The sequence below is a fragment of the Oreochromis aureus genome, linkage group 23, assembly GCF_013358895.1.
Source record: "Oreochromis aureus strain Israel breed Guangdong linkage group 23, ZZ_aureus, whole genome shotgun sequence".
NCBI lineage: Eukaryota > Metazoa > Chordata > Actinopteri > Cichliformes > Cichlidae > Oreochromis > Oreochromis aureus.
The window spans coordinates 31,109,945-31,130,303 of NC_052963.1; the positions used below are offsets into that span (position 1 = coordinate 31,109,945).

General features: G+C 38.0%; 2 protein-coding genes across 2 annotated transcripts in view; one reads left to right on the top strand and one right to left on the bottom strand.

The window, feature by feature from the left end:
* slc1a7b (solute carrier family 1 member 7b) overlaps nucleotides 1-12,686 on the top strand; it is a 47,493-nt gene extending 34,807 nt beyond the window's left edge. The window contains exons 9-11 of the mRNA XM_039606359.1: nucleotides 9,767-9,901; nucleotides 10,017-10,116; nucleotides 11,656-12,686. Coding sequence (XP_039462293.1) covers nucleotides 9,767-9,901; nucleotides 10,017-10,116; nucleotides 11,656-11,916 — 496 coding nt within the window. The 3' untranslated portion in view covers nucleotides 11,917-12,686. The remainder of the gene's footprint in view (nucleotides 1-9,766; nucleotides 9,902-10,016; nucleotides 10,117-11,655) is intronic.
* Nucleotides 12,687-13,695: 1,009 nt separating this feature from the next.
* Nucleotides 13,696-20,359, bottom strand: part of podn (podocan) — a 28,748-nt gene continuing 22,084 nt past the window's right edge. The window contains exon 11 of the mRNA XM_039607243.1: nucleotides 13,696-16,684. Coding sequence (XP_039463177.1) covers nucleotides 16,549-16,684 — 136 coding nt within the window. The 3' untranslated portion in view covers nucleotides 13,696-16,548. The remainder of the gene's footprint in view (nucleotides 16,685-20,359) is intronic.

The following is a 20,359-nucleotide window of genomic DNA, read 5'->3' on the forward strand; positions in this document are numbered from 1 at the left end:
TTATGTCACTGTGACAACTTATCCTAAAAATCAAAAAGAAATCCCACATTTTTACTCATAAAATGTTCACTATTTTTCCCCAAAGCATATCCTTTATTCCCACAATTTCCCTTTAAGTTTTATATACCACTTCTTATTAACACCAGCAATTTATCTTCTAAACCGAATTCGGGTTCATTTTAATCCTCTCTTTAAAGAATTAACAATCTCTGCCCCAGTTTTACCATATTTAAATTATCAAACAACCCCAATAGTTATAAAATCATACTAAAACCCATTTCAACTTAAGCAAATTAAATCTTAAATCCTCTCTTTTTGACACATCTCATGTGGCAAAAACTCAAAATGCTCCACCCAAGCTTAGGAAATTACAAGGGAAAAAGGTTAGTCATATCATATCATTTCTCAGAACCCTTCAGCCATCCTCCTCTCCGGTATTTTGCTCCAGCCCTGAAAACCTGTGTTTAAGGAACAAAATCAATTTAATCATCATGTCAAATCTCCTCCAAATCGTTGCTCCATGCAAAGTCTGGATCCTTGGAACTTCCTGGAAACAAAACCTGTGTGTTAACCAGAACTTCACATTTCATACTCAATTTCCCCACTTATGATCCAACCTGTGTTATAACCCAAAATAAACTTACCCAGAACAGTTATTAATCATGTGTCACCTCAGTTCATGGTAACTTGGGTTACATCAATGTTTCCCTTTTAGCATTTAGCATTCTATAATGTAATAACATAATCCAACCCCAGTAAATAATTTTCTCAAAACAAACATCCACTTCCCCAGAATTAAGTCTTCCACTCCTCCTGTTTGTCAACCTTTTATTTGTTTCCCCTCTTGGTCCCATCACTCACATTCACTCACATGCATTCACACATGATATTTTTGCTGATACTGCAGCCTTCTGCGCACGTCATCAGATGCTCCACATCAGCAAAATGAGCTCAATCATTTGTTTTATTTCGTTTTCCTTTTTAGGAAAATAGTTCTCTATATTTTTTGACTGGATTGACACGCTGCAATCATTTTTAGACAGAGACTCACCGCCAATCAGTCTCTGATTGTAATCAATTATAATTCTGTAATGCCCACCTGATTTTCGTACTTGGTAATTTTGTCAGCGCCGTCCGTTCACTCTCTTCCAGGCCTGCTTAGAACAAAAATGAAAAAAGAGAGCTGATTATTAGCTCATCAAAGTACAAAACAAAATCACCTGACAGGTTTTCCCGAGTGCACTACTACAAAAATTTTTGGGGCCCCTCTCAGACATATCCATGTCTTAATCAAACACCCTCTCTGGAAATAAAACAACAGCCTCAAAAATCTGAAACAATCTTAAATTTCACCCGTTCAACACACCGAAAACCTCGTCAAAAGATCAAAGACCGTTTGCACAATGTCTCCCTTCCTCACTTTACCATGTGTTCATTCAGTATAAGATCTAAACCAATTTCAACAACGTATCATCCTTAAATTATAAATTTCCTGTCCAAATCTGCCCCTCTGAACAGACCTGACCACCGTAATCAAATATCCTGATACTTTACCATCATATATTTCGCCAAATAATCTTCAACAGCCACCGCTCTCTCTCCTGAACTGAAAGCCTCCGACACACACGCACACAGGAAGTGTCTTTGTCACTCACTCACTCCAGCTAATTTGCATAACTCACTCCCTTGTCATACAGCTTCGTTTGAGTTATTCCACAACTCTATTTTATCCAAGTGTGTTTTAAGTGTATTTTCTTCAACATTCACACCATTTTAACCCTCATGAAATTAGCAGGCTGATTTAATTACGTATGTTTGTGTTCTTAGCCAGGTTTTAAATCAATATCTGTTCATTAATCTTCATGAGCTTGTCTCTGTAAGGTTAGTGCATTTTCTGTTTGTATGTGTGATTTTTATAAATGTTTCTTTATGATCTTTGTGATCTTGTAAATGTTTCTTTTGCAGTGTTCCAAACTCCTTTTGACAGGGTGTGTTTTCTCTCTTTGGCTCATCACTGGTCATTGTTAATGACATTTCCCCTTCGTCTGTGCCCAGTGGCCTTACCTGTTAAATCCCGTCTCCTCCAGTGACTCCAAGGTCACTCCGGGACTTAGGTTCAAGCAATCGTGACTGCGCCTTGCCTTAGGTTGTCCCAGGGTTTCGAGGTGGGATCTTACCCGTCATGGGCTGTCCAGCCTTCCATGCCCGCCTACTACAGGGGCCAACTGGGCAAGAGTGTTATCAGGTCTAGGGGACACACTGGTTCTGGAAATTAAAGGAGTGTAAACTGCTTTCTTTATTAAACTTTCCAACAATAATTTCACATGTAACAGTTTGTGTACGTGCGTTTTCCATTCATTAATGTAATTGTTAGTTCATGTATTTATTTCTCTCGGTCTGTCTCTTTTCTAAAACCTGTAATTAATATAATTTTATTACTTTATTACTTTTTCTTAAAACATGCATTCGCTTCATCTTCTTAGAATTTAACTCTGTCTATTTCTCTGGGTGCTCCCCTGACATCATCAGTCACACACACACCTTCCTCTCACACACACTTTTAAATATTCTAACCTCTTTCAGACGCCATGACTGCCCTCACACACACTGCCTTCTCTCTCTCAAACTTCCATTTTCCACTCACTCAGACAAATCATGCAGAGTCACTCAAATCAAATACTGACAGCCTTCACACAGTTAAAATCACACAAAATACGCTTTCATACGAGTATTTTGGACATGCCTTCCATGACCAGAAAGAGCAAGTCAAAAGAAAAAAGAAAAAGAAAACTGAAACCTCTCATCGTCTCACCCCGCTTCTCCCCACACACACATAACTGAAAAATAAAACACACCAACATTTATGGCTCACGAAATATACATCTATCAAAATTCAGTCATTTACTATACATCCACACTAATATATTCAAACTGTATTTACACTCTCATAATAAGCAAAACCAACCTCTTATATACAGGCATTTAGCAAAAAGCTCAATTCTGTCGAAACTGAAACCACCCTCTCTGCGCGTCCCCGCTGCTCATTTGCATTTACACACACCATCAGTGCACATCCGGCTGTGCATTACTGACACAGAGACTGATCTTACTCATAGATCTCATATTTTATATTACAGACGTCTTTATTTTTACAACTGCACAGATTTTTTAGGCCTCTTAGCTCCTACCAATTTCGAAAAATTTACCATAACCGACTCGAACGGGCAAACCTCAGGTTTTTTGCGACCGATTCAGCAGACCAGACTCGAACTGGCCTGTCCAAATATCTAGTCCTAACTTAATTTACAGGTAGCCAAATAAGCGCAAGAATAGGGGACTTGAACCCCTAGCAATTTCGGAGTTTCCCAACCTCTCCCCCGCTGTCGACGGTACTATCCCTACTGTCCAGTAGGTCTAAGGTCAGCGTCCTGCCTTAGCGCCTTAACAGACGCCGCTGTCGTCCTAGAAAAATTTTGAATAATTTGAAACAACAATCTAAGCCCAAAACAGGATCAAGATTGAGGCAGATCTACCTTTGTGGACATAGGGGACTTGAACCCACGAGATGACCATCACAAGATAGACCCAATGTCCAGCGGGACTTGAACCCACAGAAATGACCAATTTCCCTACTTTCTACATTTCTTTGGGACTTGAACCCATTACTTTTACTTATCACTTATCATTACTTCAACCAGCATGCTCATGAAATTCCCATCAAACTTTATATTACAGACCTTCACCAGTAATTACAGTGACCAGGCTTTTAATTTGACATGCCCAATGTGACACCTTTTGGAAATCTATTTCAACAGGCAGTGTCTTACCTTTAAATGCCCCGGGGAATGCCTGCTCACTTTCACCACTGATTACCGTCTGCCCGTCCAATTACCACGGACCCCGGATCTCTCAAAGTTCCTCCATTTCTCTCACCGGACGAAGCCCCCAAATGTTAGGGTTCAATGTTGAGAGAAGAATCCATAAATAACCACAGATCCGGTCCGGTGTGCAATTAGACAGTATTTTAATAAACACATGTGTGAGTCCGACCGCTGTGCAGATTTCAGCGTCGAACTGAATTTACAATCATTAGACAAGGTTTTATAGGGGTAGGACAACAAAGCCCCCTCTTTTGCAAAACAGACAATAGTACAGCTTACGTCAATCCAAACCACAAAATGTTCCATGAACTTTAACATAGCTTTAAAGAACATTGTCTTCGGGTCGGTGCTTCCCCTCAGCTCGTCTTTGCTGTCGCTCGTCTGGTGCACTTCCTCTAAGTACGTCGGCACACATCTTCACTTCTGCCCTACCAAAATAGATCTACCATGGTGTGTATGTGTGTGTGCGTGCACGTGCGAGGCGCGTGCATGCTGTGTACTGCGTACGTGTCATGACCTCTCACTATTTGTCTGTCTGTACGTGTAGAGTTTGCATCTGCTTTCTGAACCTTAGTTGACCTCAACTTAAGCAACCAACCAGGCTAAGGCCATCCTGTGTGTAATGATCTTGACTTATATGTAAAATATATAACAACTGTTTCAGTCTACCACAACTACTTAAGGCTTAATCCGCAATAAATGCATAATAAACACCCTGCTCTTCACTTGCACTCACTCTGCTTTCGGTTTCACTTCTGCAAAAGCATGTAACTTCCTGTCCCTGCAGTCAGCTTCTCACCCACTGAAACGGTAATGATGATTATAAAAATAGCAGCAAATAATAGCAGGAAAATATTTCTATTCCCCACAGAGGCTTCTCAATTAGGCAGTTGCCTTAGAGACATTATTAACATTATTGTGTACTTTTGGGGCCAGACTCACCTTGAGATTTAATCCAAAAAACAAATTAGGCAAGAAGAGTCTTTAATTTACTTTAAAGTATTTGCATTCAGCACAAAAATGAACTAAACACAACAAATCCCGATGAACAAAAATAGATGGAAAAATGAATTAGAACCACCACATATGGGGAAAAAACAATCAGTCAAAGTATGTGAGAATATCAGGACTATATTTGAAGTTAAAATTCCACAACAGTTGATGTCATGGACCAATACCTCTCACAGAAACATCTTTCAGCTGCTCCCGTCAGGGGTCTCCACAGTGGATGATCTGCCTCCGTCTCACCCTTTGTCTGGCTTCCTCTCCTCTAACACCAACCCTCTGCATGTCCTCTTTCACTACATCAGTGCACTGTTAGCCTTTGCAGTAATTTCCATAGCTTAGTACTGCAAAATCAACAGTAAAAAACTCTAAAGGATGTTAGCAGTTTAGTACTGTAATTTGCATGTAATTGTGGGAAAATTCCATGAGATTACATTATTTTTACGGTAACTCACCGTACTCATGGAAACAGCTGTAAAATACAGCAAATGTAACAACTGGTGATGTTACTGAGATTATACTATTACACCATCCGGATTTCTGTTGTTTTCTACTGTAGATCTAAAAGTAATTACTTAAATCCTCATTCAGAGTGTATTACCATAAAATGTGATTCACTGTGAAAGTAGTATAACATATAAACTACAGCATAATTTTTAACTTAAGGAGTAAGTTGCAGCCACACTAAAATTTAATTCCTTGAACTGAATGGAACCTCATATATTAATAAATGTATTTGTTAAGTCAAACAATGTGAAACATTAGTAATACTATTAATTAATAGTATACTTGTAAGGTTAGTATTGTGATAGAGTCGCGTATATTTTAATTATACTCTTGTAGACATTATGACATTATGCTAGTACAATTATGGTGAACAAAAAGTACATCTAAAAGTTAATTTCAAGAATACTGTTATGTACTAAAACGGGGGCCAATATAGTCCCAAGAAGCATTATTAGTATACGTACTAGGTAAGGTATACTTGGGAAATATAATTGAAGTATACTTATTTTTGTATGGCCAGCAACAAATACTAATGGCTACATTTAGAGTAATGTTTAAAAATGACTTAATTTAGCAGGGTGTTCCTTTTTCTCTTCTTATTCTTTCTGGACCTTCATTTGTTTTGTATAAGGTGGTACTTTTTAAGACACCTCTGCCTAACTACAGTGAACTAACCTAATAATATGCTCTGCACATTATCACAGTTTAGCGCGTTGGGTTGTGTTTTTAAATCAATTGTTACGTTTTCAAAGCTTTTTAATGCGACAGGTGCGATAGCCGACACCACACCTTCACCTGACGTACACAACGTGACGTATGACGCTTTACGTCGGGTATTCACTTTCAAAACAACAATGGGGATAGAAAATATTGCTCGAGTGGTTAATGCTCCTTTAAGCTGGTTGCCAACCACCATTAAATAACAACAAGAAGAAAATATTGATCTGCTTCTCTTAGTTTTGCACGTTTAAGCCGCAATTCACACTCAAACAAAGCTGCAAAGCAGGAGAACAACATGACCATCAACTATTCTGTGCCACAGATCCAGTTCGCTGCAGCACAGAGTGATGATGAGACCGTTAACATGTGCAACTTAGAAGTAGTCAGAGGTAAATGGATGTTCAATCGGGTAAAATGCAAGGTTGATTGGATTATATCTGAAGATCGTATGCTATTCGTGATAACTCTGCTAGACTCCAAATTGCTCGTCCATGCGGGAGTATCCCAAAATTAAATGAAACCACTTAACACTTTTTCCTAAAACGGACTGACATGGGACACATTAAAGTTGGATCGGAACCAGCTAATCAGTCTGAAGGTAAGTGTTTTTTCACTTATTCGAGAGAAGTCCGAAATGCGTTCTTATTACTGTTTGTTTTGACTTTTAAGCTACCCTACCAGGATATTTTCATTCAAATGCTAAGACAAAATGTCAATAGCTATGAATGTGGAGACTCAAAAGACTAGTTAGGTAATAGTTGCCGATGGATTTATGAGACTTGATAGAAACTTGGGCGTTTGCAACAGGTGAATCGGTGAACTACCGAGGTTGCGCCCAAATGCTTAAAGCTGTTAGCTGGTCAGTGTTTTCAGGTGTGCTTGTACTACCTGTACGGTGCGGAGTGCTGACTAAGTCATGTTAAACCCATTAAAGCGTCGAGCTCAAATATCTTTTCGTTTTTGTGCACTGCTCTCTTGTCGGCACACATTTTCTGTTTATTGAAGCCTTTTGTGAATAATTTTGATCATGTAAAAACTGGGAATTGGTCCCTATTGACAATACTCTTATTTTTTGCATTGTATATGTCATTCAGGAAAGGTAATTGGTCACTGAACTTTTGCAACTGTGTATTTCTAAATTTTGTGGCTTCAGTGCACGCAAATTTATATTGTTCAGTTTGCATGTTAAAAGCCTGCCAAGCACCCCAAGGCTGATTATGCTTGGTAAGAAGTCATTTATGAAATAGAGCTGATTAGACCATATTAAAATTTCTGTTTGGCACAGGAGCTTTTCGTGGACACAGGTATCCAGTCTCTGTTTTGTTAGCTCAAATCTCTGTAATTTCCTTTATAAACCAAGGTTGTTGGACATGTGTCTCAGTGAATCCAGCAAAGTAACAATATCAAATTTCACATTACATATTACTGATCAACATAGTAATCTAGCTACACCAACAGCAAAATACTGAAGTCAATACTGTAAAGTTTAACAGCAGAACAAACTATAAACTCCAAAATAACCATACAGTTGATTCATCTCCGGTAATTTAACTGGGCTGACTCTTTGTTAGGTGTGTTTAATGGGCAGAATAATTCCCAATTATGTACAATTATAATATGTTAAAACGGACTTATGTACATAAGGCCATTAATAATTAACTGTACATAGCTATTTGCTTTATGACTATCTAGACAGTGTGAAGAAGTGAAGTATTGAAATTATTTTATGTTGCATAATGACAACATGTTGCCCCTATACATTTAAGGACAAAAGTTCAATGACCGCCACCTGCTGGATGGTGAGTGCAGAGGGGCGTGTAATTGTTGAGCTGGACAAAGAGAATATCTTTGCTGATGCAATGTCAGTCTTCTTTGGTTCATTCTATGTATTGAACCTGGAATACCAGGAGTCAGCGTGTGCAAGGTTTTTGTAAGGATAAACCCTGAAGAGGGAACAAAATGTACCTCCAAGGTTGGGACAAGCAGAAAGACTGGGACCACTGTGAGCGAAAGGTTGTTCACATTAACCCTCATGTCACAACTTTCCTCCAGTGGCTTACTGAATTTGAGTGGAGAACTTCAAATTAGGTAACTGTTTTTGCCATTTTAATGAATTTCTTGTATAATTTAAGTGACCAATGTGTTGTTACCTGTGTCTCCACAGATGATCCATGGCCCATGCTTTCTGGACATTTACACAAGATGAGCAACAATGAAGACAAGCTCTCTTGCCATCTTGCAAGACGCTGTCTCTGTCCAACAGGTTTTTTGAGTGCAACAGTGTTGATTTTTTTTTTTTCCTTCTTTTACCCGTTTGTTAAAAATTATTGCAGCTACTTACACTTTAATTGTCACATGTATTGGCTCACCCTACAAATCAATGAACTCAGTCCACAAAGCAAGATCAGGGTTCAGTGCAGGTCAGTCAAGTTCCTTCACACCACACACGCTCATCCATGTCCTTGTGGACCCTGCTTTGTGCATTGATTTGGTGGTGTGAGCCAGTATTTTGGACAAAGTGTATATAAAGGCAGAAGTGTGGGGCTTGATATTATATTCATTACAATTCAGTTTATTTGTATGGTGCCAACAAAATGAATGCCAAGGCACTTCACATTGTAGGTTTAAGACCCTACAAAATATAACTAAGAAAACCCAACACTTGAGCATATGTTGTCTGCCATGATATGGATATGACATAATATTGTTATTGTTTGTACAACCATCTGAGAAAATAATGGATTACATGGTTTAGTAACAACAAGTGCTTCCTCAATCAAAATATATGTTTTCAGTTCTTTTCAGTTTTGATTTTGGAAATGTGTATTTCTGCAGAGGAAAATCAGAACTGAAATAAAAAGTGGTGTAAAGCACATGAATTATATTTTGTGTGTGTGTGTCTATCTATCCATCCATCCATCCATCCAGTTTTTTGGAACCCTCCAGTCTCTTACAGTATGTTACTGTTAACTGAAATTACGGTAAATTACGACCTGTTAAACAGTAAATGACCGCCTGTTGGGAACGGTATCCTCTAGCAGAGATGAATATTTCTGGTACTGATGATGCGTGATAACGGTAAGTTACTGGTTAATATATTGCAGTTTATTACCTTGCAGCGGGCTTACAGTGACATACCGTGAATAAACGGTAGTATACCAATTTCTTAATCACAGTATGATGTTACTTTGTTGACGTAATTTACGACATAACGACATAACGGTATCTCACTGGCGACAGTGACGCCAGTGAGATACCGTAAAAAAAAAGCTACGGTGCGTTACCATAATTTGTCCAAGAGTATTATACCACACCAGCAAAAAACGGTATCATCCTGCAGAACGGTAAGCTGCCGTAACACGGCGTCACGGTATGACGCTGGCAACAGTGACGCCAGTATGTTACCGTAAAGTGGCGATGAAAAGTCTAACAGTGTGGGTTAGGGTTACTCAGGGAGTCTGGTTGGCATAAATGCAAATTGAAAGCATTCTTTGTCACTTTAGGGGTTTATTTGGACAAAGAAGCAGTTTTTTCAGAAGCTTTCCCATATTTTCTGTCACACATGTACTGTTTCAGCAGGAGAAGTCATCCACTTTATATTTGTCATCAGCTTTTTTTACTTTAATTGACTTGACCTCCCATCTCTCCAACAGCATCACTGCTACTGCAGCCAGCATAGGTGCAGCAGGAATACCACAAGCTGGGCTGGTCACCATGGTGATAGTGCTAACATCCGTTGGTCTGCCAACTGACGACATCACTCTCATCATTGCAGTAGACTGGGCATTGTAAGTTGCATATCACTTCTAAAATGTATGAAAGATCCAAACCGGCAACAGCTCTACTGACTCGATTTCTATCGGTCCAAATCAAAAATGTCACAAATGTCTTTTTCTTTTACAGAGACAGATTTCGCACTATGGTCAATGTAATGGGGGATGCTTTGGCCACAGGCATCATGGCACACATCTGCAGAAAAGACTTCATGAAAGAGGGAGATGGGGTGAGTTTTAATGACAATATGTTTCAAATGGGTAATTCTGGTGATTGAGCCCATAGTTTGCTTCTTGGGGCTGAAAACTTTATTAGTTCTGTTTCACTCATTTTTAGAGGTTTGGCTAAGTAGTAGAAATTTGGAAGAAATTGAAGTTTTAAGTGTGCATTTACTATAATTTTAGGTTTAGTCCTCCCTACTTTTTTAAAAACAAATAGGTCACAGTACAAAATCATTTGCAATGCTTTAAACAGCAATTACAACCCCAGTTCCAAAAAAGTTGGCATGGTGTATAAAATGCAAATAAGACAGAATGAAGTAATTCACAAGATTCCCATAAACCTTTAAACTGAGACAAAGCACCGTTTTAAGAAAAAGGGATGATTTGTCTAAAAAACGGGGGTGGGTCAAAGAAATTCTGGAAAAGTGAGCAGCACTAAAAGGAAACAGCTGGAGGAACATTTTGCAACTAATTGGGTTAAATGGCAACAGATCAGTGCCATTGGGTATAAAGACAGAATCTTAGAGAGTTTCTCCGAAGTAAAGAAGAGCAGAGGCTCCCTAATCTACAAAAAGCCGCATGTAGAAATGTGAGATCTCATCATCTGCAGTACATAAAAATCTAATATTCAAAATCAAAATATTCAGAATCTGGGGACAAGTGTGAAAATGAGTAGTGATGACTATGATTTTCAGGGCCTGGGGCAGCACTTCATTAAAAACAGACATGATTAATACTGCATAGGCTTAGGAACACTTGCAGAAATCACTCTCTAAACACAATTCAACATGCCATTCACAAATTTAGGTTAAAGCTGTATCATGCAAAGATGAAGGCACACGTGAACATGATCAGAATAGCCAATTCTGATGGTGCATTTCCAGATGCTTTCACATCTGGAAAGGCACCATCAATCCTGAAAGGTATGTAAAGGTTTTAGAGCAACATATCCTCCCGTCCAGTCCACGCCTTTCACCAGTTGAAAGCATTTGGAATTCAGTAAAGGACTAGATGTTATAGTCCCTGATATTGCATCACTTTATATGGAGAGAATCTTGAGGGTTGGCTGTTATGAGGAAAGACAGCCCAGAAACTTTACCAGCAGCACACGTCGTTGTGTGCCTCAACATTTTTATTTTTTTTCATTGGGGTTGTAATTGAACAGTATAAAACAGCAGTGACTAATAATGAAATCTGATTTGTTAGTTGTTGTTGATGCTAGTTCCATGACTGACTGATGCTCTGTGCAGGATGTGCCCCGCCTCTCATCCTATCACAGCGTTAGTCACCCATGACCCTGAGTTTGACAAGTGGTTTAGAAAATTGATACAATAATTCAAAATACTTCTATTGAACCTAAATGGGGTTTAAATGGATTCCAAATCTTTCGTGTACGTTTTACACAACATACAAAGATTTTGGAGACTGAGCTAAAAAAAAAATTTGCACACAATTGATGGACATTTAAATAATGTGAAAAGAAGTGGCACTTCAATAGACTGCCTTGGATCAATTTTAAGTAGTCCCTTATATTATCCAATCTCCAGGTGCCTTTGATCTGTGAGACCAAAACAGCAATGAGCACCCCTCCTGTGATGAACTGCCACAACAACAATGGCAACTGCCGACCCCCTCCTTTAGGGGTGAAACACCAGTTCATCCCTCCTGAAGTGGCTCAACTCATACAACTGGAGGAGGGCGTTCGGCCGCTTTCAGACAGGAAGAAACCTCCAATTCCTCCGAGACATCTGAAGAAGAGCAAAGAACACTGCACTATAGATATGAATGGCCTTGAGACCAATGTATAGCCTCCTCTTGCAGTTTGATAGGTTCTCTGTAAGTTATGCTGAAAGGAGCGCAGCAGCAAAGGACACCTATGCAGGCAGAAGGACAATACAGATGAGGTCATCTAGCTCCGCAAAAACATTTTAAAGCAAAGCAGTTGCGTAAGACTCCACAATAGCGCATTTACAGTGGAGTTTATGGCAACACAAGGACAATGATAAGATTTCTATTATAAAATTTGTCCTTGGTCCTGTACCTGCTATTACTTGCATTGATTCAATAATTTTTATTTGATATATACATTTTTTTATGACTTTTTGTTTTTGTTTTGTTTTTTGACAATGTATTTTTTTCTTTGTGTTTTGTACTGCTGTACTGCAAGCAGCCAGCTGTTTGCATTATAAAAGATGAGACAGGATGTCTGCTTGGAGCTAAATGATCAGGAGGCAAAGTGAAATGCACACATTCTTTAAGTTTGCCTTAACAAAGCTGGTGGTGCTAGGCTGATGGTGACTATGGGAGAAGAGGAAGTTGAGTGAACTGAATTTGTACCCACCCCTGTAGTGATGTTATAACTTTGATATGTGTTTAAAACAGATATTAGAACTGTTTTATGTATTTGAACAGCCTCAGGATCAATTGATTTAATTAAGCTTTCTGGCATATTAGCAGCCTCAAAACATCCACTAGTAATTTAATTAAATGTTTGTCAGTTGACTTGATATCAAACAGAAATTGGCACATTTCAATAAAACATGAAGTTACTAACCAGCTCTTCCATTTCTGCTGTATTAGTTGGTTATTTTTTTCTCATTTATGCAGTGAGCCAATAAAGCACTGGGGGAGCTTGCTCCTGTCAATACCCAACCTAAATTATTTCACCCAATCTCAACTCCAGTAGAAGAAGGGAATGGAAAACTACATGCCTTGTTCCATCTCGAAATGCATCCAAAAGTTGAGGTATTTAAAGGAGTTCAATAGTCGGATTTGGATAACGTATGCTACAGTTAAATTAATCCTACTATAACATACATGTAAAAAAAAAAAAAAAACTTTTTGTAAAGTGACCTATATAAGTGTATCAGTCAAACTGGTTAGTGACACACCCCACCACCACCACCACAGCTGTCTATTCCTCGACTACTGGAGGTTACTGGCTGGGTGACAGCCAGTAGGGTGCAAACACTTAGGGTGTTTGGGTGCAAACACTTGCTAACTCACCACAGGGAGATGAAACTTGAATAAGTGAAAGAAATCAGTCAAAGAAATCTTTGAATGGAAATTAAGATCGTACTATGTTGCACGGGCCTGGATATTCATGCCATTTTCTTCTCTAAAATATCTATATAACAACTGCAAAGACAGTCTAAGTTGCAACTAGCTAGCAACAAACACCCTGACCGACTGTTTAAGACCAAAGTCTTACTATTTCTTCTTCATGTCATTTTATTCCAGTTAATAATAATCTACTTTCATAAACCTCTTAGAACAGCACCATCTCCTTTTTCTTTTTTTTCAATTGACATATCGTCTTACATTGAAGCTGCTGGAAAATTGTGAACTATAGTTTCTTTCCACTGGCTTTGTCAGCAAACATATCACATATGTGCATGTGTAATACTTGGCACAGGCACCATGATTTTATCAACTGCTTTGTGGACTGCTTGGTACCGTTTGAGGTGGTGACATAAGTGAAGATTTGACAGACTCACTCAAAGGGTATCTCAAACCTAACACAACCTAACGCCCAGTTTAATCTATATGGGAACACAAATTTAAAATTAAAATAAAGAATACTTGCATTCATTTGGAAAGTTTTTACTTGGGTCATAAATCAATGTCTATACAGTCATACTTCTTTCAGCAACTCAGAGGCATGGCCACCTGCAGGCTATTGGAAAGAATCTAGATTTAATGCACATTTGCAGAAAAAGCGTAGAGCACATGCTTTTTATAAATTACCGTTACAGTTTTGCTGCTCCAGAAAGAGAATTTCCATCATGATCCAAAATTATTATTATTAAGAACATCTTCTTACTGCACATTTCACTTTTGTCATATAAAGGCAGAAATGTACTCTTCCAAATAGTATGTTTTTATCTGTTTTGTCATTCCATTAATAATTTTTCTCAGCTCTTTACACAGTAAATACCAGAGAATTCAGAGCATACGGTCTGAGATGTGTTTTTCTAGTGTCCTGCCTATTTTTATAATACTGAACAGATCTGCTATAGCTCCACATCAGAGCAGTGACACTGCCCTGTGTGGGAGAAGCTGCAGAAATAGCGAACAGATTTTCGTCTGAATGTTGTGAAACACAGTCTTTTTCAGCCTTTTCAAATAATTTATTCTTGTGTTCTTTGACTGTCTATGTATGACAATACTGCATTCATATCAGTTAAGTGAGATTTTGAGAAATATGTATCCTGTTAGAAAACATGAATGAACTAAAGGGGCAGCAAAATCAGCACTGGTTGAAGCTCCAGTTTTGTTGATAGAATTAAAATATTTCATTCGCAAGCAGATGTTATTAATCATAGCGGAAAATAATAATATGTATATTTACCTTCACTGCAGGTAAATCACTGCTTTTCAAGATTACTGCTATTATTAAACCAACTCGCTGGTAAAACAGTACCATTTATCCAAACTGTTTAGTAATAGCAGAAAAAATCATTATAACTCTTATCTTATCAGTCATTACGATTTCAGTTACTTTGTTAAACAGCATGAAGGTAAGATGTCTATTTACAAGTGACATATATTGATGGATGATGGCAGCAAATATGTTCTGAGTGGACAGAATCAATTACCAGTCTCCTGTTCACTTTATGTTTCTGACATTATACTAAAATTTGGCTGTAATTGACCTAAAGGACGCACTTAAGATAGTCCTTAATATGAAGGAGTGAATAAACCTTAACACGTAAAACAATAAAATATTTTTTGCAGATAAAATATCAGTTTTATGTCTTTTATTTTTTCTTAGACTTAGACTTACTGGTCTACTAGTAGAGTCATTGCTAATGGGTACTAATTTGTCTTTTAAGGACATATTGGACTCTGACAGAACTTCTGTCTTTCGCCTCCTTTTTAGCACCCCATTTCTAAAAGATACACTAGAAAAACCAGAGTATAATTAAATCATAACAAAACAGTAAAGATTTATGTGTGGTGTTTTTGGACTAGCATATAATAACAATAACAACAATAATAAAATCTCCAATTTTTTAAGCCTGCCTAAAGTTCTGCACATCTGCAAGTTGCTTTGCAACCCTCGTCCACTCCACCTACTCTTTTCAAGTTGTATATGATCGATGTCACTAAAGGCTTTTGAATTATGTGCCAGGGTTATGCTGCTTCTTATAAATTACCGCAGATGGAAATGGCATCTTCTTTAACTATAGTGGTCATGACTGAAATATAAAACACTATCAGTGCATTTATAGCATATTGCTGTAAAGGGACTGATAGTGCTTATTCATTCTAGATGATCTCACAAGTCCCTGCTATGAAACCAGAAGTCCATAGAGTGGTAGTGTTTTTTCCTATTAAGTAATTCTGACGTACCGTTTCCTGTAAGCCTGAATCAGAGGAGGCAGCTGCTACCACAAGTAAACATGCTGGGGAGTATTCTTGCAGAAAACTGGTTTTGAAAATGTTTTATGAGGAAGCAAAAACAATGTAGCACATTCAACATATTTGCTGGACCCCAAGGATGTGTTTCAGCTGTAAAATGGAATGTAAACTTTTGATTGTTTACCAGAAAACTCCACAGGGGGCTTTTAATTTGTGTTCTCTCCCAGATCGGTAAACTCTGACAGAAAAGAAAGAAAGCAATTACAGAATGCAAATCCAGTGAAGGACTCAAACGCTGATGAATAAATATATTTGATATTATGGTGATTTTAAGAACTGCAGCTTTAAAGCTTTCCCATTGTTACTTTTGCTGCTATTCATTCTTTCTCTACCATTTTAAAAATAAACTTTTGAGATTTTTCAAAATGTTTTAGATCTGCTGTGTAATTCCAAAAGCTTCAATTACTTATGTAAAAAGTAAGCTCTATGTTCAGAATAATGACATTAAATTGCAGCCTTTTTTGAGAATACTTGTAGCCAGGTTTGATTCAACAGTTTCTGTGGCTTTGTTGGTTTCAATGGAAATCGTATGCTTATATTAGCACTTTTGTTCCAAATGTTTTCACAGTATTGTAAGTAAATTCACTCTGTTTTTTAAGGCAATGAGCCAAGGCAGGCTGCTTTGCAGGAAAAGAGGCTGAGAAAGCAGAGAAAGACACACACAGTGGGAGCAGAATTTTTCACTCTGCTTACATTCTTTGTAGCGATTCAGAAACATTTACATGGGAAGGTTCACATTAGATTTTGCCAATAAATCTTTGAGGGTAAGGCACAGAAACAATAAAATGATCAAAGACAAAAATAATTAAAGGTCAGATATAAAGATATGCATTAATAACCAGCCCAAAAAAATGGAAACACCAGTAACCTCATCCGGTTTCCTGCACCAGAAATATGTGACGCTGCCACGATACAAAAATGAACCTGGGAAATAATATTCACAGGTACATTCCCATTTAAAAACTCTTTCTGTCCTTGATGCAATGCAGTCCAATTATAGTTCGATCAACCCAGGTCTAGTCTTGCTCCTCTTCGATCTCCTCTTTTTGAATGGGGAGGTCAGGGTTTCCTGCACCAGTGTCCAGCACCTGCAAGTTGGACAGGTATTTGAAGGAACTCTCATCCACGGCGTCCACAGACAGGGGGTTAAACCTTAAATTAAAAAAACAAGAAGAACGAAAACAAAACCAGATAGTTAATTAAAGTAGTCTTTCAATTACAAATTTTAAAGGCTCAAAGCAAAAAGAAACAAACAAACAATGATCAACAGTCACATCTATAAAAATCTGTACAGCTGAGCATTGAGCAGAAGAATGTATGCTACGTATGCTACCCATTCTCTTATTTTAACACCGTCAAGCTCACAGGTGTCCACTGACTTTTATCTAAAACTATGTCTAATGCAAATGGAATTTATTGCATTGATCACTGAAAATATTTGCATATGTTGCTCATAAAGTTTAAAAGTTAATTCACTAATAAATACACATAAAGGCCGTCCTTCCACTTCAACAACAGACACAAACATTCCAGCAGCTTTAAATCGACTTGCATGAAAGGCTCCCAGCTGCAAAGGGATTTGGATGGAAATAAAAAAATTCTTTTAAAGAGACAAAAAAGTCAAATGTGCCAGCAGCTGACACTAAAAACACGATGACCCTGGAAGGGTTCAGGACTTGTAAACACTGGCCGTAAAGCAGCCAGCTTGAGGTCATATTTGAAATGAAATCGAACAAAAGCCACGAAAGAGCATGTCGGGAACCTCTTTCTTCTTGACTGACCGCTGTTTCAGCTGCAGGGCTCATGGGTATTAGCCTGCACTCTGTGGAATAAACCAAAGAGGAAAAATTTGCTGAATGCACACAAGTTAGCGGAGATGGGGAGATTAGATACCCCGCTGCAGTACTCTGCAAAATGAAACTCAGTCAGAATGTTCAACACATAGCAAATTTTACTGATTAGTAACAGACTAGAGAACAACATTGTTTCTGAAAATGGTTTATTTTTGTGAAGTAAAACCTATTCAGTTAGCCATACATAATTTTTTTAAATGATGAAAAGGGAAAAATCTAACAATGCAAATTAGCTTTAAAGTGTTGGATGAAAATTTAGATATCTACCAAAAAAAAAACCTGTGACAAACCCACCCAAAACTGAGATGCATACACTTCCAGTCAAGTTTTTTTTTAACTATTTTTCTCCCTTGTGAATAGGGGATCAGCTGAAAGTACCTGTGTTTTACATTATAAAACAATGAAAGCTTTGAACAAGACTTTTGTTTCTATGCAGGAAGCAAAAGACTGTTCTAAATTGTAGATTCTTCAAAGTAAATTCCCACTTTTCGCACATATGCTGAGCACTTTTTTGTTACTCTTCTTTCACTCTGCTCTCCAACTCATCTTAAACCGTGTCACTGATTTTAGGTTGTGATCAGATGCAGCTTTATCGCTCTGTCTCTTGGTCAAACAGCCCTCTCAGAGCCTTGCTGTGTGTTTTTCAGCTCATTGTTCCATTAAAAATCAGATCAGTGTTCCCACCGAGCTCAAACCAGATGGGACACCGTGTCACCGCAGGATGTTGTGGTCAGTGTCATGAGCAAAGCCCCTGCCTTCATACTTTGTGTTGGAAACGCATGTTGATACGATCGGTTCTCTCTGTCTCATAAACACACTGCAGCTGGAGCCAAAAATCTCACATTTGGACTCTTCAGATCAAAAGTCCAGATTTCCTCTGGTCTTTTCAGCAACTCAACCATGATGAACTGATTTCACATAGTCTGCTCCAAACATTTCTGGTTGAGATGTGTCTGTAACACGAACTCTGTAAAGCATTAATGTAGCCTCTAATCTCAGGAGCTTTTAAGTGCTGATTTTTAAGGCTGGTGACTCTAATAACACTTTCCTTTCCTGGAGACGTCCACACCAAAGTCATTTGATGTTTTTGTGACTTATCTTGAAGAAACTTTAAAAGTTCAGAGTTTCAGAGAAAATTCAGAAATACCAGATCCAGATATGGAGGGTGTTTTGACTGCACTGTCTTTAAACAGTAGAATAAATTAAAATATATGTCATACATGGTGTATATGAGGTGATCCAATCTATTGTAATTTCCTTGCATGTTCTTTAGGAAACTGCCTATGCGGTAATTATGAACAATAATGATGCCTCTGAAACTGAACATCTGGTATGAAATCAGTGTCAGATGTACACACTACACACCTTTTGTATGATGTTCCTCTAAAGAACAGCTGGTAACTAATTTGACACTTGATAATTCAGGCTTTTATTTCAGACTTAATAATATTTTTTCTGAAAAAAGTTTGCATGCATAATGATGATGAAGATATTTTTGTTCTGGGATCAGTGTACATTTTTAGAAAGGATATTTAACAGAGAGAAAAACAAACGATTACTGTGCAGAAAAAAATAAGTGCAAAATAGTGTTGATGTATTGCATTTTGGGGTAGGGTTCAAGAGTTTTATAAAAAAAAAAATTGCACAAGGGCTGAGTAAAGCCCATATAATGTTTTGGTCAAACACTTCCAAAGAGGATTTTAGAAAACTCAAGACAAAGACACAACATTCATGTTGTAGCCACTCAAAGATCAAAGCCTTTCATATATTGTGGATTGTCACAGCTGCTTTTTGTCTTGCCAAGAACTCAGTTTTATTTAGCTGTTAAGCACAGCTCATAATCTTTTCAAATGTTTCCGTTTTTGGACTTTATCTGTTGTTATGCTTTATTTTCATTGACATAAAAATTAGAGATGTGCAATGATTATACTCTGCTGTTTTCTATTAGTTAGTAAATGATTCATATTATATCAAAACTTGAGAAATGTTGGCTCTTGGTGATAAGATGTTACAGAGGCTTGGCAGACAGCAGAACCTGTCTCTTTGTAGCAGGAGGTTGCAAACAAGTTGCACAGTAAGACAAATGACAGCCATGTAAAGAAACATCGGTCTGTGGTAATTGTTTCTAGGACAGGAGTGTCAAACCTGCCAGAAAGTCTAATCCATACCACTGCAAAATCTAAAAACTGCGGCCTGTCATCAATCACTCCATGTTTTATATCTCCATTATTATAAAATATTTTTACTGGTTCAGCCGACTTGAGGTCAAAGTGGGCTGCGTGTGGCACATGAACTAAAAAGAGTTTGACACCTCTGTCCTAGAAAATGGGCAGATGTATGTAGGCTGTTAGAGTGAAGTGCCACTCGACTGGATCAATCTGTAACCACATTCTGCACAAGTGCAGACACGTTAACCTGCAAGCAACCTGCAATTCACCAAACCAATCAGACACTGTGTGAGTGTGCTGTCGACACACCTTCTCGCTTCCCCTAAAATCAATCTGAGTTGAGTGTTTAAAGAAAAAAAAATGTGTGTGGAAGAACTCTGTGTATTTGACTGCAGCTGTTGCTTTTAAACTTATGAAGCAGTATAAACAATGCAATAACTTCCTTACAGACGTTCTTTTTTTTTTTCTTGTCCTGTCCAGCAGTGTAGCATCAGGATTGTTGTCTGAAGGTCAAAAAATGCCCAACAAATTTACTTTTACAGGTGGAGCATTACGATATTCGCTATTATGATCCACCTGGTCGTCATATTTTACTAGAACTTCATTTTTTTATTTTGGATTATTACAGCCATAACAGACAAGACTGGGGGACAGAAACAGAAAAAAAAAAAAAAAAAAGAAAATGAAGAAATTTAACAGAAGGAGAAGGAGAGACAAAATAAAGGGGAAGAAGAGGGATGAAGAGAGAAAGGAAGAGAAAGAAGACAGGGGAGGGGAGGAACCCAAGGGCACCCCACCCCTGCCAG